This window comes from Chaetodon auriga, chromosome 2, assembly GCF_051107435.1.
Source record: "Chaetodon auriga isolate fChaAug3 chromosome 2, fChaAug3.hap1, whole genome shotgun sequence".
NCBI classification, from domain to species: domain Eukaryota; kingdom Metazoa; phylum Chordata; class Actinopteri; order Chaetodontiformes; family Chaetodontidae; genus Chaetodon; species Chaetodon auriga.
The window spans coordinates 11,977,735-12,002,525 of record NC_135075.1 but is presented as its reverse complement, the minus strand read 5'-3'; the positions used below and the strand labels follow the sequence as shown (position 1 = coordinate 12,002,525).

Sequence of the window (24,791 nt, the reverse complement as noted above, 5' to 3'; positions counted from 1 at the left end):
GCCTGGCTACTAAGCCTGGCTTTGATTTCAGACATCTTAATTGGCCTCAACAAAGCCTTGCCTGTGCTCTCTCTTTGCTACTTTAATCGTCCATGACAAGCATGTCTCCAGTCAAGATCTCAACACGTCCCTCCGAGGGAATGAGGGTGCATGCCAGCGGGTGCAGGGGACACAGAAACCTCCTTCTCACATGTTATGCTGTCTCTCTACATTAGAGGAATGCTCTGCTCTTTCTTTTTACTCAGTTGGTTCAGGCCCTCCGTTTCATTGGGGTGCAGCATGCTATTTCCGTTCACTCCCTCGCTAATGGGAATAACATGAATGTGGCCTTACTGCTGAAGAACCCAGGCAGCAGTAGGAAGATCATACTCAAGCCTGATCTTTGACCCTTGAACCCTCTTTCTAAAGAGCCCCTATGATCTGCGACCCTCAGTGGAGCACATTCCCTCTAGCACGCGAGGTCACGGTCGAGTTTCAGTCAGCCTGTCTGGCGTGAATGTTCAGTGGCCCTGCGAGCATTGAGCAACAGATCATAATAAATGGCTGTGTGTGCAGTAACAACAATGTACAAACTTTGTGTGGGTGGGGGTTTAAACGAAGACGGGAAAGGAGAAGAGAAAGAAAGATTGTATCAAAAATCGGTTTGAATGTTCAGCCTTATCTACCTTTTTTAGGGGACTTCCGTCTCTCCAGCTTCTGAGTCACCTGATCCAGCAGTTCACCTTTCTTACACTGCATTATGCTGGTGATTGTTTCAGGGCAGATATCACTGTGGCTCCTGTTGTTGAGTTTATAGAGAAGTGGGCTCCCTTTCGAGGTCTCTGACACGGTGGACAGAGACCTAACCTTAACTTTGTGTTTTCCTGATGGTTTCACAACCTCCACCTTCTGATGTGGTTTAATGTCACCATCGCAGTTCTCTGAGAACAAATCTGGTCCTGGATGCACGCTGGCAGCATGTCCTGACTGGTGGGAGAGAAGCTTCATCTGAACCTTCTGACTATGGCTCAAACCAGGCGTTGATTTCAAAACCATGGGAGGGTCCTTCATTAGGTTTTCTGGTTCAAAACTTGTAGGAAGGTCTTTGAGTTGAGATGAAAAGTCTTCTGGTTTGGGTTCATAGCAGTGTCTGAATTGGCAGAGCTCATCATTTATCACAGGTTTATTACAGTGGTTGCAAAAGTTTCCAAGTTTGTCTCTTTGAGATTCGGTTGTATCCTTGGGTTTTAACTCTCCGTCTTCACAAAGGCCGACCTCCTCCAGGGCAGCCAGGAGGTCTGCACTGCCCCTCTCAAAAGCGACTGGGTTTCTCAGTGCTGCCACGTATGAGTCTCTGTACCTACACTTCAAGTCTTGATCAGTGAACTCATGCCCCAGATTTCTCTGGCTGCATGGTGTACAAGGCTCCTCTGCATACTGAAGGGTGCATCCATAGGGAATACTATTCCCAAACGGTACAGGTGGAGGTGGTCTGACAGGTTTGAACAAAACTGAACTGGGTGGATTTGGATGGCCGCCTTTCTGTTTATCCACAAACTCCTTCCCTTTGGCGATATCCACCAGGTCTACATAATCACCCTCAATTTCTCGATATGTCTCGCGACTGTCCCAGGTATTAGGAGAAACCCAACCCACGGGTTTGATTAAAGGTTTGGAGCATGATTTGGGGGTTCGTCTTTCAGGTTCCATTTTGACAAGTTTGGAAGAACAGTCCACAGGTCTCAACGATGCAGACATCCTGTCTTTTGCAGGAGAGAAAATGGCTTCCATCGGCAGGGTGGAGGAGTTGAAATGGGAGGGAACTGAAATGTGTTTGGGTTCAGGAGGATCTTCCCGATAAGTTGGCATGACTTTAGGCTTGTCTAAAAACTCAGGGATGGCGATTTTAGCCCAGGGCAACTTGATTACTCCTTGATCTGTGCAAAGCAAGCAGTGTGACAGAGGAGTTCCTTGCCGTCCTTCATTGATTTCCTGCAGCCATTCCTCAGTGAAGATGCAGGGGTACGAAGTCTCAGGGACTGGGGTCTCCTCCACTTCTCGACAGCCCTCCTCCAGAAGACTTTTGAGGACAATGCGTGCCGCTTGGTCCCCAAAAGGTTCTACCTGTAGATAGAAGTCTCCAGGACGCAGCAGCAAAGGGTTCACAGGTGCTAACTGGATGACGGTTTTGTCATGGAGACACAGAGGCCAGCCCTCACAGCGGAAAACCACATCAGAGTATCCAGCCTGGAAAAAAAATAAAATTAACATTTGTTTCAGTGCAGTTTTGTTTTCGTTTGCTAACATTATCTAAGGAATCCATAGACACCCAGTTTGAGTTTACACTGAATGTATGCAAAGATCCACTGTTCATGTATAATTAATTTCAGCTATCTTTAGCTATTCTTCATGCTGTTTGCCGTGATACGTATAAGTGAATCTGTTATGGGATTCTCAAAGCTGAATCTCACTGCTGCCCAGACTCTTTGGGAACTCGAACAGAGCCTTCTCTGCCAATTGTAATTCAATAACTTATTGTAATAAATCTTGACATACACTAAGTCTCTCTAAACCGATCTGCTGAAAGAGTGTGAGTCAAGACGTATGCACTGAAATATATTGAGACTCACACATGCTGCCTGTTGGACACTCTCCAGCAGGTGTTTGGAGGGGATGAGGAAGTCCAGCAGGCACTGTAATGCATCACCGTGGTAACGTTCCTCAATGGAGCGAAACAGCTGGCTGAGGACGATGGGCGCTGTGGCCTCGAAAGGTGGGAAGAGGGCCGAGAGGGCGCTCTGGATGGACGAGTCCAGAGATTCTGGGTTCTGGAGAACAAGAAGAGATGATTCTCGTTGACATGGGGTTTGTGTAACATTATCCTGTATATACACTGTGAGACTCCTCAAGGACACCAACAACAACAAATGATACAGGTTTACTTAATTGCAAACTGCCACTGAAATGTTTTTTTAATCGTTAAGTTTGTGATTTTTGTATGCATTAGCCTACTTTCTGACCTCACTTTATCAAGTGCTCCTGTGCCAAAGCCACAGGGACTCAGTCAAACCTTAAAACCAGGATTTCAGAGATCAAGTTGAAAACACTTTACAAAACACAGTATGATCGCAAGAACACAGCTGCTGCACATATAATGAAAGCTTAACCAAACATCAGTGTTGGTGCATAAATAAAGGAGTGGTGTGATCTGCACATTCTTTTGAAATGAGAATTGTATTGACCTTTTAGCAAGTGCATATGAACAATTAAAGATTTAATTCAGACAGAATAAATCTTCCACTCAGAATTCTCATATAATTAAAACAGCTGCCCTCAAATTGAAATGCTGGTATTGCAGTTATTTAATAGTGTTAAATATGGTTTGAATTTTTATTGGATGGCCTTTAATAGCCTCTGTAATTTTAACAAAATTAATTTTAATTTGACTGGAAATATGAATATGCATATGAAAAGGTGGTACCAATCTATTGTAAATGGATTAGAAATAATTGGCCATAATTAGAGGAGTGGAGGAGTGGAGAAAAGTACATAAAATAACCCTAAAATAGGTTCACAGAGTTTTACTGGGTCTACGGAATTACAGCATCTGCCTTCAAAGGGGTCCAGTTATGACCTGCTTTTAATGTCATCTCTGATGCCTATACTTTTCTTAATTTTGGGTTAATGCAATATGAAATGTGCTTCTACTTGTGTTTCAGCTATGAAAGGTGCAAGCTCAGGCCTCGTGGAAAACAGAAAGATCAAATTCACCAAAATCTAAACGCAATGAAGAATTCTATCCACTTAACATATGGCTTTGAGGTAAATCCAAAAACTGTCAGGTTTTGGGGAGCAAGAGGGAAACTGTGGGTGAGCCTCATGAAAAGTTTTTCAACTTTATCTGGAGATGATTAAGACTGTCCTGCACAAGTATGTGCAGCTTGTTTCATGTCTGGCCAGTTTATGCTTCATTTCATCTGGTATATTTGTAGCCATCTGATTTTATTCAAAGTGACAAGAAGAAGCAAAGCAGACAAAAGTAAGGCACAGTCCAATCAAATAGCCTGTAAAGATGCAGCTTCGAAAAATGACACCATTTTGTGTCACAAGGCACACTTAGTGTTAATGTTTACTGCATGTATAAATGTCTGCATTGGATAAACTACTGGCACCAATTGTGCCAGGGGTGAAGTCCAGATAAACACACGGAAACAATTCACATGAAAAGAGGAGAGCCAACCCGGCAGCATGAATTTGAGGTGGTGATATTCTACATTGTGAGGCCTGTTAACATGGATTAGTGAAACTGTCAAGCATTTTAATGCACTGTACTTTTGAATTGATTGTGCAAATATAAGAGCTACAGTAAAATGACTTTTGGGGTTTGCCTGTCAGTTGGTTGTAACTTGTCATATAAATCAAACAATTACTTTGCAGTAATAAATATACTGGTCACAAAATGCCAACGCATATGTAGCAAAATATTTGCCTTTGGTTATCAGTTGCAAAAAATAAAGGAAAAAGAAAAAAGAAACATATTATCCCTGGATGTATTATTTAAAACGCTTTTTGTCGCTTGTGAACTGAGGGAAACATACCTGCTTTCACCTGCATTAAGTAACTGTAAGGCGATATTCAGTTTCGCCGGTAGGTGGCAGTAGCAGCCTCGATATGTTGATGACCGGCGCTGTAATACTCAGAGAAGCGAGTTAGCCCGGTCATAACAAGACGGGCAGAACTACAACTGCGGGAGCAGATATTCATCCAAGACTGACTTTTGCTGTGTTTACAGGTGAGAGAAGTACACAAGTGCCGTAAACTTTTTGTTAAGTTTATTATCAGCCGTAGTGCCGTTTTTTTTTATGTGTTTTTGTGTTATATGTTTACATTTTAAAAACAGCTAATTATGGTTAGCTTTAAATGCTAACATCTGTGTATGGAGCGCGCTAGTTTTGGCTATCCCGCAGCCAGGTTGAGCTGACTTTGTATTTGGGCACGTGTAAGATGACGTAGGATAATACACAGAGAAAGGTGTGTTCAGTTACTGGCTGATTTAAGTGGTATTTAGTTATTAAGTTAGCAGACTGCGCTTTTCAGTTTGTGTATTAATTTAATCATATGCCAGTTGTTTACATTGTTTATTGTTTCCAGAAGTATCTTTCAGATGTAATCTCGTTAGGCATAGAGTCAAGTTAGTCCAGACTAACGTCAGCAAGAGAGGGGCAGATATTCATCAGAGAGTGTCTTTTTGCTGTGTTTACAGAACAATAAAATCATCTTGCACCTGGATGAGAGAGTGTCGTCGTTCACCTACTGGCTAACATCAGTAAGTCAACTTGGTAACATGGACGCAGCCATAATGTTTAGCAGGCAATGTGCTGACAATGTTCACATATTTAGCACGCAAGCAACGCTTTGCAACAAACACAGTCGAGCTAGGGTTGATATGAATGTCATTAATTTTGTAGGTATTTAGTCAGAAACCAGAATATTGGACAAATGGAAATTCTTACTTGATGACTGAGGATTCACGAGATCATGAGATCACACAAGACCACGCAACACAAGCATCTGGAACATCAGGTTAGTTTCTGTTCTATCTTTTCTTGATACCTTTCTCTCTTTAAAGCACTTTGAATTGCCTTGTGCTATACAAATGCTTGTCGCCTTAAAATTCAGCCTGAGGGGGACATGAATATCTATATAAAATGTCACAGAAATACATCCAGTATTTGTTGAGACATTTCACAAAGAATTGCACATGTGAACCTCATGGTGACGTTAGAGGAAAAGTCAGGGGATGACCAAAACCATGGTGGGGAGCCATGAATGTCTGTACAAACTTTATTTTGATTCATCATGGAGATATGAGAGATTTCCCTGGACAAGTGAAACCTTTGACCTGCAGGTGGCATTAGAGAGATAGTCCAGGGATCATTAAAGCCTTTGGGCACCATAGATCCTGTGTCTGTACCAAATTTAATAGTTGTTGAGACCTATCTCCAAAAAAAAAATAAAAAATGAAATGCCAACCTCATGTTACAGAAATTGACCAACAGACTGACCATTCGTGCAGGTTAAAATGTAAATGACTGATTCAGAACTGAAGAAACGCCTTGGATGAGAGGAGGAAAACCTCGACCTGGATGACTGAGAATCTCACAAACAACTGACAGAGTGACTGACATTACCATCCCTAGAGCCATGACACTAGCTTGGCACAAAATCACCGATACCCTCCATATATTCACCTTTCTAAATATATATTGTAGGTAAATTAATATCTCTATATACATTTCATAGACTAGGTAAATGTTTTTAATACACCCTTCAGTCTTGTCTTGGATAGAGGGGAGGTGTACAGTAGTTATACTTACTTATATGTCATGCTTTAGTTTTTTGTTTTTTTTTCATTCCGCATCTACAGAGCGTGTTGAAATGTACGGTTTTGTACTGTATACACATACAGTATTGTAAAATAAATGTCTCTTTGTAATGAAGAGAAAGGAATAATAATATTATTCCCTGTTCTTGTTGACTTAACAGTTGAAAATAAGCACTTGACACTTATTTTGGATCTGGACAGGTCTTAGCCACTAACCACAGCAGGCATGCTATTCATACAATCAGTCCACAGTACCCTGCTGTGTTAATCCCCCAACCATACAAAGGAGTCTGTTTTTAGCCCCTTCCTCATTTAGTTTGATGGCCTAACCAAGACCAGAGAACAGCCCAGGGTAAACACAAGTGCAGCAGCTTCAAAGACCTCACACTGGTTTGCACCAGGACTGTGCTGACAGATGCTTATGTGAGCTCCTTGGACAGCCATGAAACCTTGGTAACAAAGGTCATAAAGTTGTTTCATGATTCACTGAATACAAATCACTCATCTTTGACCGTACCACTCAGTTTAGCCTTTGCATTCACAGTTAACTACGACTTTGGTGTGGTTCATTTGAATACAAGGGAATGTCGGGAAATGTCTGTGAACGTGAATCAACAGCAGATAATGTGGGATGTTGGATTAAAATCAGTATCAATATTTGACCACTATGAGTCTTTATATCGCTTGTAGACACTGGATGTCTTCGGTGGAAAAGAATTCTTCCCTTTTCTGATTGTGCACATCTGTCACAATAGATTAGGAAATGGAGAACAGAATACCTTCGAGGCTGGCTCTTGAGTGGTAATGCATCACAGCTGTTTTAGACTGACTGCAGCCATTCAGCTTTGGGTTCTACTGTATTTCTCAGAGATAAACCTCAGGTCATAGCGAATACGTCACAGCTCGGTGAAGTTACAGGGTTGACATATTCAATTTACCCATGTGTTCATTTTGCTTGAAAAAATGTAGTACAGTGATATTTCTGATAGACCTTGTCCACTCTTCTGTTGCCTAGCTTTACATCCATCCGTCACTCACTGTAATTCAACCTTAAACTAAAGTTTTAGTGACTTATTATCATAACATTACTTCAAAATCATTTGAGCTTTAAACCTCTTTTGTTAACACTGGCTAAGATGACAAATGCCTGGCTAAACTTCTTCTCAAAACAAATAAGTTTAAAAGTTTGAGATGTTTCCCCCTGACTGGAACTCCTCTCTGTGGGTGGTTTGGCTAGTGATATTCATGAGTGAGACCCTCTTGAGATCTTACTAAGCATAGCTCAGCTGGACCCAGTTCAGACAGGCCAGCCAGCCAAATGAACTGAGGGTAGGGAGCGTAGCTGCTGGTGTTGTGAGTTCTTCTGTATTTCATTAACTCTGACAAACTGCCAGACAACATGCCAAACAGGCCCGAACTGTGAAAGGCTCAGCATTAATTCTTCTGAAACAAGGCGAAATTGTCTCCTGATATAAATACTGTAGATTGGTTTGGTATTCGAAAACAGTCATTTTAATCATAATTGTAGTCATTATCATAATCATAGAAAAATCCTCTCCTCTGGCATATGACTATTGGTAAACTGGTTAGAACATGTGTTAGTTAAGTGCTTGCATAATTCAGTAAGCAAGCAATTGTGGATTTCAAGAAGTATCCTGAACTTTATGGACCATTGAACACAATATTTCTGGATAATACAGGGTATGTATGACACCTTGACTGGCAAATGTGCAAACATTCAGCATCTGCTATTTCTCTCATTCTGCTTGTTTTACGGATAATTATTACCTTAACTTTTCGAGATTCGGTATCTGTTTGTCTGTCTCAAGTTATAGTAGGTACAGTAGGAGGTTATGAGGTTGTACACCACATGAAAAAGTGATGTCAATGCATATCCTCTTCAGACGGCAGCAATACACCTGAAGTTCTGAGATTAATGCTGGAGTTTCCTGGTGCTTTAATGCAGTCTCCCTTTGACTGAAGTCAGGGATGGAGCATCCATCAGCAGCTAGGGTGTAAATAACGAACATGAGGACTAAAATATTAATTAGCTAAATCAGCGCTAGTTCCAACTGGTGTCTCAAACTGCAGTTTCTAGATTTTATCTGTTCACATGGGCAGGCGTAATGTGTCCTTGAATGCTATAAAAATTAATTAACCACTGAAAATAGTAAAATTGTGTAATGGCATAACATGCCTAAATTCCAGGACACACATTCCTCTGTGTTGCTGCTCAGGATGCCGGACGGCTGTAGCACGCATTTAAACAGAGTGCAGTATGTCTGCAGTGTCCCATCAAACTCTGGGACTTGAGTTTACTCTCTCCTGTTATGTCTGCACCACAGCCATTCCTTCTGTATGTTTAACAGTTCCTCCCATTCCAAAAACTGCTGGCTAACAGTGATTTGTTCAGTCCCATGTGAGCACCCAGACACAATCACTTGTCTGCATCGTTATGATAACACAATCTTTTACTGTGTATCAGTGCACAGTATCTAGCTCTTTTCTCCTCATGTTGACAGACACAGAGTTGCTACCTCTTTTTCTAAGGTACTTTGCTCCCACAATCAGCCACTGAGGGGCATTCAATCAGCCTTAAATCCTGCACCTTTATCTTGGCCGGCAGAGACAGTGGGGTTTGATCGATGTCCAGCTGACGGCTGCATTCCACTGCTGCCTCCTCTACATGTTCAACGCAAGGGGATTCCCACTCTGCCCAGTTGTGTCCAGTGCAGGCTGTGATTAACACGAGAAAGAGCTCCAGTCTCCATTGTTTGACCTGCATTGGCATGCTAGTGTGGACAAGAGGCGTTTGTTGTAAAGGCTCACTCTGTCTTGTCCACCATTCAGGCCCCTTGGGAGTCTGTGCAGTGTTGAGTATTAAGCAGATAATTGCAGGTTTCTCTAGATTGCCTTGGGCTCTGGCCAGAGAAAGTCAGGACCTAGATTTGAACCACAGTATAAACAAGCTGTCGAGGTGTGTGATGCACAAATGTGTATCTGTGTCACCAGCCACAAAGGTTCAGAAGATAAGAGTAGGTTAGCTGACCAGAATGTGATTGTAAAGAAGATTAACTTCCACTAAATGGACACAGCTCCTGATGCGGCATGTTGAAAGGATTTGTTCATGTCTCAGTCTTTACTGGTCATCACATCTTCTTGAAATCCTCATAATAATAGCAGACTGTCACTGCACCTCCGGGCTAAAACCAAAACATAAGCAGAAGTGACAGTTGAGTCAAGACCTGCCGGTAAATCCTGAAGACTGCCGGAATTCTGCATGTATGGGCCTGCAAATGTGTCCAAGAGTCTCAGATGACACATCACCAACTCAGTCACAACAACAGCCAATCACAGCGTGGAAGCAGAGCGCTGATGGGATGTGACACCTCACCACAAAAAATATCATCATGAGAAGCAGAAAGGGTAGAAATGCCAAGTGAGTCATGTCCATACACAGATTTCATCTTTTTTTCTCTTCTTTTTTTTTTCATTTTTTTTTTTAAGCCACAATAATGAACATTCGTACACTATTACTGGTTTCACACAAAAACCAAATGTGGGAAGATGTTGAGTCTTGGAGCAGTTATAATCATAAACAAGATCACAGTCTTAGTCATGTCATAACCAAAAACATGTTCCCAGTATCTCTGTTATACCCCATCCTTCTCCACTTTTTTCCTGAGTAAACATTCTCTATCTCCTGTTTGGTTTTAAGACGGTGTTGTCTTAGTGTATGATCCACTCTTCTTAGAGGGCCACTCCATTCAGCTTAGCCATTTTAAATCCTTTTAACCAATAAAAAGACCCCTACATGACAAAACTACATCATTCCTTAGAGTCACTGCTGCCAGGGCTAAACATGGTGTGTGTAACAGACCTTTAGTCAGGCAGAGTTCCTATTATTCGTCCATTCATTTATGTTGTGGTTTGTATCAACTCAAGCTATGTTTGTAAAGCCAGGAGGCCACATAAATAGTGTCAGGTTTCTGGTTTGGGCTTTTGTTTTTGCATCGTAAGAGATCTAAGAATTTAAAACTGGCTGGTTTCTACAGTGCTGTGTGAGGTTGTGCTGAGATTTGATCACAAGTGACTCATTAATCTCCCCTGAATCTGTAAATAATGAACAATGAAAGTCTAGCTTGGAATAATCTAACATCTAGCTCCCTGTAAGTCTCAAAAGACCACTGCTGAAAATATGTCTTTTACTATCTTGTGACAACCTAGAGTGTCTGACACATGCATCTGACATGAATCTCTTTTGAAAGCAACAACACTGACCCACAGCTGCACACTGCATGTTAAGAAATATCAAAACAGTGCTCTGAAACAATGCCTCCATTCATTCTCTGAACGGAGGATACTTCTGTTTTTGATGCACTTGACAAAAGGACTGGTTATCTCCTTTCCTGTTCCAGGTCAGCATATTTCTTAAATAGTACCACAGGATCAGACAGGTGTATTGTTTAGGTCAAGTTTAGCAACCCTGCCCACTGACGGAGGAGGTGATTGGCAAGGATTTGTAGAAGGCCCAAATTCGCCTTTAAAGTACAAAATACCAAAAACCTGAAAGGCTTCCCCAAAAGATAAAAAGGCCTCAATGCACATAAAAAACAAAAACTGTCATGTAACAATTGAAAAGCTGGAATTTCTCCATGACTGACTCATAATGAACCGCTCCTATTAACATGACAAAAAGAAATCTCCTGGAATCTCAGCTTGTTTTTCCAAAGCTTGGATTCTGGCAAACTGTCAGGAATAAAATTCTAAATGGTTTGTTTTTTGGAGACTGCAACACACAATAATAGCCCCCATAGTTGAAGCCACAATGTTAAAATGGCCAAGAAATTGAAAAAGATTTGTCATACCAGTAAACAAAGGCCTTGTGAAATCCATTAAACCATAGCACTGGGGATTTGTTTGTTGGTCAGCCAGTGAGTGTGTTTATAAGGAGTGTACTAAACTCTGGCATCCGCTACTGTTCCTTCTTGAGCTTTGAAAAGTCCAAACACGTGCACAAACAGAACTAAAGCAGTCTGCATGGCATCCTCCACATTTGGAAAAATGCAGGACAGAGAAAAAAGATGGAAAGTCAATGGCGAGTTTAGCAACCCATTGCATTGACAAAGTAAGGTGAATGCCTCATCCTTAAGTAAATGTGGTCTTGTCGCACAGAGAGCCACCTCATGCTCTGCCCAACAGGTTTGACTGAAGCTGTTCAGCTGGTTTGAATTCAGGCAAGCAAAAACATTCTTTTGACTTCTTTTGGCAGGAGCCTGATGTGTCATGATCACTGAACTAGCTATAATACAACTGTTAGTATCCTTAAAAAGGCAACCAGAGGAGCCACAAGAACTTTCAAACACAGTCTGGGAGAGAAGTGACAACGTTGCAGTAAGCGTGTTTCTAGAGACAATGCATGCTGAAAACTGACTCACAGACAGTCTATAGCCTATTTCCCCTCAAACACTTGGCAGTGGCTCTGTTTTGAAAATACGCTGCACAGTCTCTGTTGAGTGTGACCCACTTTTGTGATACAGAGATAATAAACACAGTGAAAATTTGATTCACGGCTCCATGACAACTCTTAGAACTTCGACGTGCTGACTGAAGCAAAACAGAAATAATTCGACTCATACAGCTCCACAAGCAGATGTCTGCAATTATACATATTTTCTCTACAAATCACGTCAGTTTATTGCACAGCTTTTCCTGTCTGCGTCTGTAGAAATTTGGCGAAATCACAGCAAGTGAAGTCGTGGGCAAGAATTACTTGTCTGTCAAAGGGAGCACAGTATTGTAAAGATGTGATGACTTGCTACAGGCAGGGGAGGGAGCTACTGCTGACAGTCCAATGGCTGTTAAAGAGCGAGAGACACAGCTTTGACCCATGAAAGCAAGGCCAGCACGTGCACTCTCAGCCAATCTGGATGCTCTTCCACAGTGTGTTCACAGTGTTTCGAATGAAATTAAGTTATGTGTGCATACACTCGGCTGAGTCATTGAAAAATGTGACTGTGACTGATGAGCATATCTGAGGGGCCTGTAAAGGTGACTGATGATATGGAGCAGGTATGTGACTGAGTCTGTGAGAGTTTGTGACTGTTGCTTTCAGTTATCAAGGTACTTATAGCTTAAGTTACATGGATGTGGAAGTTGGTTGCTTGTAATGACGAACCAACAAAGAGTTATGACCAGAGTCTGCAGTTCCTCTCACTTCTATTGAGCGTGTTAGAGTCTTTCAGTTCATTGCACTGGTTTTACGTCCCACAGCTTAAATCTTTTTGTTCAATCTTACTGCTCTGATTGATTAGCATCCTCCCTTGACCTCTCTAACAGGCAGTTTTTAGTACCTTGGTACCGAGGTCGTGGACCCAACCGCTAAACAAAATAGTTGTATTCCTCCATACTTTTATATGCTTTCATTTGGTTTCTCGAGGTAGTTGGTTGTATCTGCTGCCTCAATAGCAGGCAAAACTTTCAGTTTAGTTTAAAAATTGCTTCCTTCAGGGGGTCAGATCTAACATTTAATCTGATTTTCTGTTTATACCTTTCTCTCATCATTTCATCTAAACTAGCACAATAAGAACTTTCCTCTATCTCGTCCATTGCAGTTTTCACTTCCTGCCCTCCGTCTGAATTTAATGTCATGTGACATGTAAACCTATTTAGAAGAGCATAATCTAAAATGTTTTTCGTAGTGAAAGATGAATCTACCATTGTTCAGAAAATAATCTTTGCTAATAATGGCATTTTTACCTTTTTTTTTTTTTTTTTTTGGATGAATCACAGAAAAGGCTGCTGAGCTCAAACTAAACATGTTATGACAAGCCAAGAGCATATCCAAAACCCAAGAGCAACTCTTATACACACCTTGATGATTTGCATAAACTTTGAATAGACTTTGAATACTGCAAAAGACTGTAACACAGCCAATGCAATCTGCACTTCAGAGATCACCATATTTACTGTACAATGAATGAACAAAGCCCACGCTGCTGTAAAGCCTTAAGAAAGTGCTTGACCTTGCTGGTGAATGAATGGCTCATGATTGTCCTTGTCACACAGTAACTAAATGCAAATACAATGCACACCAGCAAACCAGGGCTCTGGCTTTTGTATTATTGCTGAGTGTTTACCCTAGATTGAAGCTCCTGGACGTGCACAGTGCAGTAATCTAATAATTTAGACTCAGCAGGCTCATGACTGTAAGTTGGAGGGTGGTCACGGAAAACAGCCATCAGTCATGCAGTAAGTAAAACAAACAGTTGGGGCTGTAAAAGCTGGTCAAACAAGTGCTGCAGTGGATGTGAAGGGAGGACAAAGTACAGTGGTGGCCATGATGAGCAGCTAAGTCTGGACTCCTTTAAACATCCAGACTTCCTGCTCTTTGTACATTTATCTGGACAGATGTTATGCGTCTGACTGCTTTCAATATAAAGAAGAGAGGTACATTAAATAAGTAGAACGCTGAGATTTAATGAATATATTTCGGTTTATCAAAAAAGTGGTCTTCTAATCTTAGCCTTTCAGTATCTAAACCTTACTCTTAATCTGTATTTATTTAACAATTTTTGTAGCAACAGCAAACAGTAATAAAAGTTCAAAGAAGCCACATCCTCCCACAAACCCATCGTCAAAGTCTGTTGTATTCCCGTCTTGTGGCTCACTCGCCATCAATTATTTTGTTATGACCGGGATTAGACTGTCCTCTCCACTCGTAAAAAGCCCCGCAGTTTGAACTTTTTGAAGTGCCCAACACTGAGCTGGAGAATTCCATTATGTGCACATGCAAAGTAGTCAAATAAATTATACACCAAAACACTCTCCACTCACTGAAGTATGTGTGCTATCCACGTTAGTTAAGTCCTAATGAAAGGACTAAAAGATGCAAAACAAAAGACAGCATGCCTCTCCCTGGCACTCCCTCTGTCGGTGTGTACACACTTAAAAAGCATGAGATGTTGTGGACTGTCGATGTGAAACAGTCCCACCAGCTGTGCTCTGGATAATAGAAAAGCTTGAGAGCAGCGGCATTAGCTTTGTGCTGCCTTTGTATGTCGCAAAGATAAAGTTTCATAAAAAGAGGACAAAGAAAACCGGATCATGCAATTGAAGAAAAGCAGCGAAATGTGTAAACTATGCTTGCAACATATCAGGCGTCTAAAACTGCAGTCACACATGACTGGCAAAGCCGCAGAGAAACAAAGTCACTTGTCCCAACCAGCAGCTCACACTCTCAGTTACTGGGTCAGTGGAGCACTTTAACTCCTTAACAAGAGAGTAACAACACACGAGAATGACACACTGGAGTAAAACTTCGATGTTACTTTACCATCTTTGCAAGAGATTCTCCTCTATCGTGCAGAAAGTTTTTTCATTTTTGGTCTTGATAATCCTCTCCAGACAGCCTCCCTGGGCTCTGTGCGGAGAGTCTTGCCATGTTTAGTGCATCAACAGCAGAAGTCGACTGAAGTACATCCACAAGACAGTGATTTGTCTTGGTCGAAAATTAACTGAAGTCATTTCCATTCTTCATAGACTCTCCAAAAGTCTGTGAGCGTGCAGCACAGAAAACAGTGAATTACAAGGCTGCCTGTTGATCCTTCAGCTCTTCTTTCACTTCTCTTTCGAGTCTCTGGCTACTCTGAGTGTTTGGGGGTGAGAGAGAGAGAGAGAGAGAGAGAGAGAGAGAGAGAGAGGGAAGGAAGGAGAGTGTCTGAGAGGGGGAGGAGAAAAGCTTTCCCTTTCAGAGGAAATCCCCCTCGAGGCTTTTCAGAGTTTCTTTGCTCTCTCTCAAACACACACGGGCTCTATCACATACCCACGCTCACCCACAGACACAGTGCGCCACAAATGGATGCACAAAAGCATGCCAATGTGCACACAGACACACACTGAATGTGGTTGTTAGTGTATGTCATTTAAGAATTTATCCATTCCCACGTTCTACTTCGTCATGCATGTTAACACATGCACGCTGATGCACACACACTGCCGGCATCAGAGAGCTGCAGAAATCCAGCCCCTCGTTTGTGGCCCCTTTCTTTCTATTTTAATCACTGGAAGCTTTTAGAGGGCTAAGTCAGTCTTTCTCCTCTCTCTTATCCCTCATAGACTTCCACTGTCTGCACTGGGCTTTCTCATTTCCTCTCTTCAGCAATTGTCTTCCGGCAGACTGCCCAGTCTTTGACTCATATCAAAGGGAGAGACAGCAGAGGGGGCTTCCCTGCGGAGGTCCAAGCCAAACAGCAGGCTTGTGAAGAGGGCTGCAGTACCTACACATTAGGCCCGAGGAATGTAGGGTTACACCCTCTGGACTACATTTTACATCTGGAGCTGGAAGATGTATAGAGCGTGAAATCCAAGACCTGCTGCTGCAAGAAGTGAGCTTCATCACTGAGACATTCTTTGAGGAGAAAGATTGACAGGCGATCGTTTATTTCTGTCGGCTGAAGGCCAGAGAATGAGTGTGAGTGAGGTGGCTTAGACAGGCACCTCACAGTTGGCCTCCACCTCCGTCTGTTTGTTTGTTCAAATTCCTGAAATTACATGAGAGTCCATGGATACTTTCCTCATGAGGAGAAAGAGCATAATATATTTCCTTTAATCAAAAGCTTCTCTTTATTCAGCAGGTGAAGCAGCGGCTGGAAATATGAAACATAAGCCTCTGACTCTCTCTCTCTCTCTCTCTCTCTCTCTCTCTCTCCGACTGTATCTGTGGTTTCCCACTCTGTAGAAACTGCAGTCTCTTCAGCATTCCTCACGTTTTTCTTTCACAGAAAGAAAGCCATGCTAATTTGTCTGGTGACGTTCTTGAAAATGTGGTACACTGTTCCATTCCCTGTGTGTCCTCTTTGTTTCGTTCTCTCCGTCTCTTTCGGTCTTTAGCTCCTTGTTACTTTCTCAACAAAGGACCACAACTCATGTCTTGAATCTTCCACTAGAATATCGCTCTGCTCTCCAACATTTTGATAGATTTCATTACACATGTAAAAGTTAAGCAACAAGCTACACCTTTCACATTACAAGTAGTCATTTGATTCACGTAAAAATATTGATTATCACAGCTTTAAGAGTTTAAAAAGTCTGATAGTGCTCCATCAACCAGTATTTGTTTTTTGACATAAGAACATAACATGAATGCACATTTGTCCCCAGATTTTGAATTGTGACCCAGATGTGTACTAGAGAACAAACTATAGAATAATGTGATTGTTTCAAAGTGACCTCAGAAATACCTTTGGCAGTGTATGCTGATCCACTTACATACTCAGAGACACAAAATGAAATCGACCAGTATGACCAATAATCTGCCTACGTGTCCATTGGGCTCTCTCTGTGACACAGATTTATGAGAAAGAGAACCAGCCTACTTTTGTTTTGGTTTCACTCATTGTCAAGGTTTAGACTAGACCGGGCCGTCTCCCCAGCATAGATGTGATGGTGATGTTGAGGGCAAGGAGGATGAAAGCGAGCCAAAGCAGGCTGACAGTCAGTTTTGATCCGTCCTTCATGAAAACCAGATGGGCTGTCCATCTAAACCAACAGAGAGATGGTGGAGGGGGCTGCTCTGTGCTCTGTGAGTCAGTGAATGTGGAGATTTGATAGGGCGCTCTTAAAAATGCAGACATAAACACACATAGGTACACACAGACAGAACCAGACAAAACCAGATGGAGAAATGTACACAGAGATAGAGTGCGAGAGTTTCCTGAGATACTGCCAAAGCCAGGAAGTTTGGAGCACACACCCACACGGGTTCATTAAGCAACCATATAAACATGAACGTTCTGCAGTTTCTTAAGTATAGGCATAAACGCATACATTCACACACTCTGGCACGCAAACACAGCAGGATGGGACCCCGAAAGCTCCGTCTTCCCTTCCTCCCTCCTTGTCCAATTCCTTTTGAGTGAGTGGAAGACCCCTAAGGCGAGTGAGCAGGACCCCGTCAGTGATTTACTTCAAACCAATGCTCACCCACATAACCTCCCATGTACACTTAGACACAGCAGCCTACGGTCTTGACGGTTTATAAAGAATGACTCACAGTGAGTGTACAGAGTAATACCGTCATTAAAGGATGGGAAAACGCTAACTCTCCTCTTGGCAATCAACCCCCTGCATCACTTCTTGGATCAATTACCTGACTCCATCCGCTCTCCAAGCCCATATTCATTAACTTTATGTGTCGCGGCTTGTTTTCATTTAACACAAGTGGAGTGAAGAGCGAGCTCGGCATTGATAATTCATCACGGATTTCACTCTTTGATGAGACCCAAACACTTTGAGCATGTCTCAGTGACATTATTATGAAGCGTACTGTCTCAGTGACGAATGTCTGAATAGCTTTTGGCTGCAATCATTCTGGTCTTGATGGGACAAGATGAAAGGAGGGAAGGGAAGACAAAGGGGTTATCTGTCTGTCCCGCGTTTCGCTTTCCCAGGGAGGGCGACCTTATCAGCGTCTGGAGATCTACTGCTGTGAATGTGACATCATTTCCTGCCCGACCCCAGCCTGTCAAGATTAGGGGCCCTAGCGTGTGATTTAGACATTTGGTTGTTCTTTCAGCAAACATAAGGGATAGAAGTCCAGGCTTCTTCCCAGTCGATATCTGTCTACACCGCAGATGTGTTTTTGTGTGGGGTTTTTCTGGGTCTGTTAAGAGAGGATTTAAGGCATGTTTTGAGTAGCGTGTCACTGTGTGTGCTACTGCAGAGAAAATAAGGGTCTGGTGAAGAAAAGCTGTACATTCAAGGACATTCCAGCAGGGTCAGTGGGACTCTGTGCATGTGTGTGCATGCGTGCCGGTCTTTCATTGTTCATTCAGGTGCCGTCGAGTGAAACATCGTGACGCTAATCGTTCCCAAATGTTCGTTTCTCTTGTAATTGTAAGTTCATCTGTCTATCGAGTTCTACATATCACGCTCCATTTTTATGGCTAATAAAAGACAGGACAGAAATGCCTCCAACACTCTAAATTGCTTTCCATCTGTCCCACTTTAACAGCTTTGCTCCCACTGAGAATTTCTAATGAGACATCACATTTTAATACAACGAGAAGGTCTCACTGGGGTACTTGTACAAATACACCATTTTGTCTGTATGGCCAGGTCTCATTTTTCAAAGATATCTTGCTTCTTACAAAATACTAAAAAAAAAAAAAGACAATAAACTTAAAAGACTGAAATGTTAAGAAAAGCGCGTTCCACAGAAAATCTATTCAAATTTAGTAACTCATTAAATTGTACAAAAGTAATGCCTAATGTAATTTACAAAATAATGCTAAAGATGAGCGAGCAGGCAGTAATCCAGTATGTCTGATGAGTATAGTTAGACTCATAATAATCCTGTGTGGATGCCTGCAGCAGCTCAGATATCCTCTTGGTCATGCGCTCCACATCTCAGATGATACCCCTCTCATGTTATTGTATCGTAAAATCCTGTTTATAGCAAATCCACAATATGAACGTCAATCCCTTTTCAAAACACAATGTGCATTCCCAATGAATCCCACTCAGCTGCAATGTGCAACATAGCCTGAGTCTATCTGTGTTAGTAAACCAAATGCTGAGAATAATGGACCATGTATGCTCTGCAGGAGATGCATGAAAGACTTCCCAAACTGGAAACATCTTTGCCAGAGCTGAAGAGAACAAAGCATATTTGTTCCATAGGCTTTGACTGGACATTCAAGTGGGTAATTGTATGTGAACTGTTTGTGGTTTAGTGATCTCACTTCAGTTTACAGTATAGGATTTGAGGACCGCACAATGCTCCCCAGACAGTTTTGTAAAGTCAAATCAAAGACTTTTCCATCTCTGTGGAATATGTGCAAGCTTTTGGTCAACAGACAGATGCAATATTATTATCATATGTGAAATGCTCATGCCGCATGGTAGACCCACTGAGCAGTTTCACATGTTTTGGTTCTGTCCTGATGTGTTTTCCTGAGAGCCACAGAGCTGAGAGGCTTTAACATCAGCTGGCCACTGCTGGGTGCTGGTCCAGTGTTGGAAGCAGGTGTTAAATTATCAACAGTGGACTAGCCAGAAGAAAAAAAACGGCTGCAAACTGAGGCACAAGACTGTGGGAAGCTTTAGACTTTGGCTCAAAAAGGTTTTTTTTTTCTTCCCCATTTTTTAACAAGTGATTCCGCCCTAGTGGCCTCGTGAGGATTTAATGCTCATTGCACACAAGAAAACCAAATTGCTGCATCACGAGGATGAAACATGAATTTCACTATCCTTATAAAATTTTACCACCAGTGGGGCAAAAATTATAGGGTGATGCCAGAAAGGAAAGCCATGAAATGCAATTTTAGGACAAGTCAGACTTCTCTTGTCAGGCCAGCTCTGCATCGTCATACCTGACTCAAACACATCAGTCTATTGCTGCTTTTGCACAATGTTGGCAGAACAGAACAGGGAAACCATGTTTATGTTAGCTATTAAATATCATACAGCCTTTAAATAAAAAAAAAAAAACAGTTTGAACATACTAAAAATGTCATTTAATGTTTATGCTAACTGTTACCATGTTTGTGTAACATATTAAAGTTTAGTACGGTGGCATGCTATAGCATGTTAGCATGGTAATGTTAACATGCTAGCTACAGCATGTGCATTAGTCTAAACTGATGCTGAGGTATTTTTAGAGATATTTCAAGGGACATTTTGACAAATTAGTGATACTAGATGAAGTTGCTGCATCACCAAAATCATTTTCTAGAAAATATGAATGTCTGCCAAACTCTGAGCAAACCATGTGGTAATATATTTTAAGCTGGACCAGCAGTCTGACCATGCCAACTTACAGTTGGAATGACGTGGCTAAAAACGGTTCACACAACACATTAACCTGCACTGCAAAGCAACAGCTCATTCTACTGTAATAATCCTATAAGCCTTCAAGTCTTTCTCACTGATACACAGTAAAGCTTTTTGGGGAAGTCACTGGACTGAAGTAGTCATTAGGACACCCATGAGGACTACCCCAAGACAGTATTTAATGGTTAACACTCAACATTACTTGCTTGTGTAAGCAAAGATGTCGACACAATGGTGTTTTGGGAGAGTGGTATATAAAAACAACGCCTGCTGCTGGGCCATGGGAAACAGGGAGACCCAAACATGCCGCCGAGTCAGAGATAGACTGCTGCACACACAGACAATGTTGTTTCAGGTGAAATAGAGGCTAACAGGTGTGTGTGGGTGTGCGTGTGTGTATGTGTGTGTGAGAAAAGAGCAGCTTGGAGGAGATATCTTCACGCTATCCTCCTCTTAACACATGACAAGCCAAGAGTGATGTTTGCTTCTCAGTAGATCCACCAATAAACAGAGGAAACTGGCGAGTGGGAGATGGTCAAAAGCTTTATTTGAAAAAGCATCCTCTCAGATGAAGTGGAATGCACAGTGCCCAATATCAGATTTATGGTGTGATTCACAGAGGTTGGCATGTGAGTAAACAGCAGTGTTAATTTTGTTGGGAAAGCCTGAGACAATAAGACAATAATGTGTGAGCTTTATTAAAATACCACTGAGTCACCACAAGTCTGTGTAAATCTGATCTGTCAGCTATCCCCACCCCTCTTTCCCCCTGTCTTTCCCAGTATCTGTCTCATCAACAGTCTCCTCAGTGTCTCCTGGGATCATTTGTCTCTGACCGCCCCGAACTGCTTTACCTTCTCTTACACTGATACTCCTTTGTGTCAGCTATTTCCTTTTTTCCCTCCATTTTCCTCTAAATGCCTCTTGTCTTTTTACATTAATGCCTCCTGCCACTCACCCCGCGTTTTTCTCACACTCTGCTTAATTCTCATTCCAGCTGAACTCCCTGTTTTTAGCTCTTCTCACCCTCTTCTCCCCCTCGCACATTTTTTTTTTTTTTTTTTTTTTTTTTTTTTAACAGTAAGCAGTCCAGAAGCAGCTGTTGGGAGGTGGCTGTCTGAGTGGAGCTAATCACTTAGTAACAGCAATTTGAGCTAGACAGAGTTAATATTCCTTTTCTCTGACTCTGCACATGAAAAACTCATGCATCAGTACTTTCCCCGTTTTTCAGTCTCCTTTTGACATTTCTGCCCTCTTTGTGCTCCAAAACTAAATTTCTCACCCCAAATCATTTATTTCACTGAGTGAGATTTCTGTTTTTTCCTTCCTCTTGTCTGATACTATTCCTGTTTTGCTGAGGCGTGTCTGCTTACGTTAAACTGTGTTTACAGTGGTTGCGTTCAGTCGTAGCCATGCCTGCTTGCTTTGCTTTGTTTGGGCTGAGGTTGTGGGTGCTGCAGATGTTTTGGCTAACCATAAAACCACGCCACACAGCGGTGGCTTGACAGTCTACAGGACCAACCCATAATTTACTGTTACTGTGATGGGATCATGGAATTAAAGCCAATGGGTAGGGACTGAACAAAAATTATTACGAGGGGGAGGCAGACAAGGAGGGTATTGAACTTTCTGGTTTGGCTGATTGTCTGAAAGTCTGACGTTGTAGAGATAAAATTCCAGTGTGCTGTAGTTCATGATTGTCCACTTTGCCATCTGCAGAGGACAACAGTTCTGTATAATAGCTTTATTGATGAGTTCATTGGTGGCACACATTCAATATTCCATTAAGACATTAAGGCTTAAATCGGGGTATGTGTTTAAACAAGTTGTGCCAGTTAAACAGTGTTATGTTATTTTGACAAGTGGGGAGTTTGTTGCCATATCTTAGTTAAGAGAAAGGTTCACAGAAAACATTAATACTCTGGGCAGGGTTGTACTTTTTTATAAAGTGAAACAAGAAGTACAGCTCCCATCACCACTAATAATTATCATACAGTCCCAAAAGTAAGACAGAAAACATTTCACTAATGCACATTACAGCTTCATTTTTAATTTATAATGTGAAAATAAACACCTACTCGGACATATACACTCACACTGAACAGCCGGTGTCCTGTCCCTGCTAAATATCAGAGCTTGCAGTGTAAGTGCACTAGGTGACCACTAGGTGTCACATTTTGTTTGTCAATTTTCGACTGTGGCAACTGTGTTGTGACTGTAATATGAGAAGCTCAGAGGTCTCTGCCTCCCAGCCAGACCACAGACAGAGAAGCTGTATTCTCTCAGCACTCTGTTTAGCGTCGACATATCATCTCTTGACTTCAAAGCATCTGAAATGAGAAAGACTTGAATGCGTAGTTCAAGTGCAGCAGCAGCAGCCTGTCCTAAAAAGGACAAGATGTTCCACTGAAACAAGCCTGAACCAAACAAGGACTAATGCTAAGTGTTTCCTCCCCGCTGCCAGGTGAAGGCACTCATTTCCACTGGCTGGATAAGTTTATCCAGATGGCATGTGGACTCATCATTAAGAGCATTATGACCCTCTCCTCACCTGCCTCCTTCTAAGGTATTATTATTATTACCACACCAGAAAACATCTGGCTGGCAGAGCTGTGTGATGCAGTGTTCACACACACAGGCATACTTTTCACATCTGTCATTTAAGAAAGGTTTAAATGGTTAGATGAGATGAGATTGTGGATATAAGTCTGGATTTACTCCAACTCTCTGGTGGTAGTGGACAAAAGCAGAACTCTGTGTGTCATATTATTATTAATATTTCTGTTTTTGTTGTTTGGTGCAGTCGGTTGCGAAAAGAAGTGGTATCAAGCTAGTGTAGTAAAGTGCGTGACCGTCACAGTGTTTCTCAACAAAACTAAGATCCAACAGATTAAGTTATGTTGATGTAAATACACCACACACACAAACACACACACACACACACACTTGTCCAACATAGGGTGTGTCTGAAGCATTGTGTGCAAAAATCAACAACCTGTGTGCATGTGTGATAGAGAGAGTGTGTGCGTGTGTGTGGATACTCAAGTGTGCAGCTGTTTAAGCAATCGACCTGACAGGGGCATTAGCAGCAAGCAGCCTAGTCCTTTAAGCACATGTTTACCTATGCACACACGCACACACACACACGCACACACACAGGATGTGTACTTAAAGGACCACAAGATGCACGCTGCTCATGCTAAGTGGCTTGAAGATTGATCAAACACATTATGCTGCATAGATTTAACTTTTTAGCATAATGATTGAAAGTTCAGCTCTGTAAATGTCAAAATATAACAGGTGGTAAAGATTTTTAAAGATTTATTTCTTCTTTTATCTCTAAATGTCATCATGCAATTCATGTCACTGCTGGAGGTCAGTTTGAATTAAAGTTTCATTGTCATCACACACTGTTACTAAACAATTTCCATCGATCTTTATGGATTTTAAATGTTGACACGTCTGTAATGTAAAAGAAAAGCTAGTTTTAAACAACTGTACGTGTGTGTGTGTGTGTGTGTGTGGGTGGGTGTGTGTGTGTGTGTGTGTGTGTGTGTGTGTGTGTGTGTGTGTGTGTGTGTGTGTGTGTGTGTGTTCTCTTTTTTGATGGGTTTCCTGACACACCTGTGTGTCTGTGGCTGTGTTTGCCCAGGATTGTAAGGCTTTCCGCTCTAGGAAACATTAAAAGCTTTTATGTGGGAAATGTGATTCTGCATCTTTTGGAAATGAAGAAAAAAAGCTAATAATAATAGAAAGCCAGGATTAATATAGCAACTGCCTCAAAAATACACACTGCAGTGGGTTATAATCGTCCAAAGGACAGACAAAGGTCTAGGTTTTGCATTTCATGATTTTTATTGTCTTGGTTAAAATCAGTATGCTTTTTTGCTCTCTTGCACTTTGGAATTTTGGAGATTATTATGATTATTGAAATTAGTTCAGCAAAGCGTTTCATTTCTGTACACAGACATAAACAAGGAAGCCATTTTCAAAGAAATGACATGTATCTATCTCTGCTTAGTTTCAAATAAAAATAATTCAGGAGTGACAGCTTCATTACAAAAGCGACACATGTAAAAGCCTCATGACTGCTCAGCTCATTACAGAAGTCCTAAAATAAAGATGCGGGCATCTTCACGCATGACAGAGGCAGCTGACCCCGAGACAGGCCCCAGGACACTATTAAAAGGTCATGACCTTTAGTCTCCATGACTCAACATGTCCCACAAGTCTAGAGAGAAAACAACAGATACACACATTCACATGCATTTAGGTCTGTGGCCAACAGGTGTGATTCCTTAACGGAAGACAGACTCCTGAACAGGAACGTCAGTGAAACTGCTGTCTTTGTGTAGGCTGACAGGCCTACAGGTAGGAAATGTGACCTCCAGGATCAAATTAATGGATTTTTACAACCTTGAGGAATACTTTGACCTACTTTGTCCCACTGCCTTTTGTCTAAACATCCGACAGAAACAGCTCTGTGTCCTATCCTTCTGCGAGGCCTCTAAGATGATAGCTTGTATCTTCTTTCTGTCCCATTATTTCAGACACAATATTTTGAAGCTTTAAATAACGTATTCAGATGTCTGTT

The 24,791-nt window shown here is 41.8% G+C and overlaps 1 protein-coding gene across 2 annotated transcripts in view; it reads right to left on the bottom strand.

Moving 5' to 3' along the window:
• quob (quattro b) overlaps positions 1-14,991 on the bottom strand; it is a 30,161-nt gene extending 15,170 nt beyond the window's left edge. For both annotated transcript variants that reach the window (XM_076754400.1, XM_076754410.1), the window contains exons 1-3: positions 14,700-14,991; positions 2,610-2,807; positions 666-2,226 (exon numbers count right to left, since the gene is read on the bottom strand). In XM_076754400.1, the coding sequence (XP_076610515.1) occupies positions 666-2,226; positions 2,610-2,807; positions 14,700-14,702 (1,762 nt within the window). In that variant the 5' untranslated portion in view covers positions 14,703-14,991. The remainder of the gene's footprint in view (positions 1-665; positions 2,227-2,609; positions 2,808-14,699) is intronic.
• Between the last annotated feature and the right edge of the window lie 9,800 nt (positions 14,992-24,791).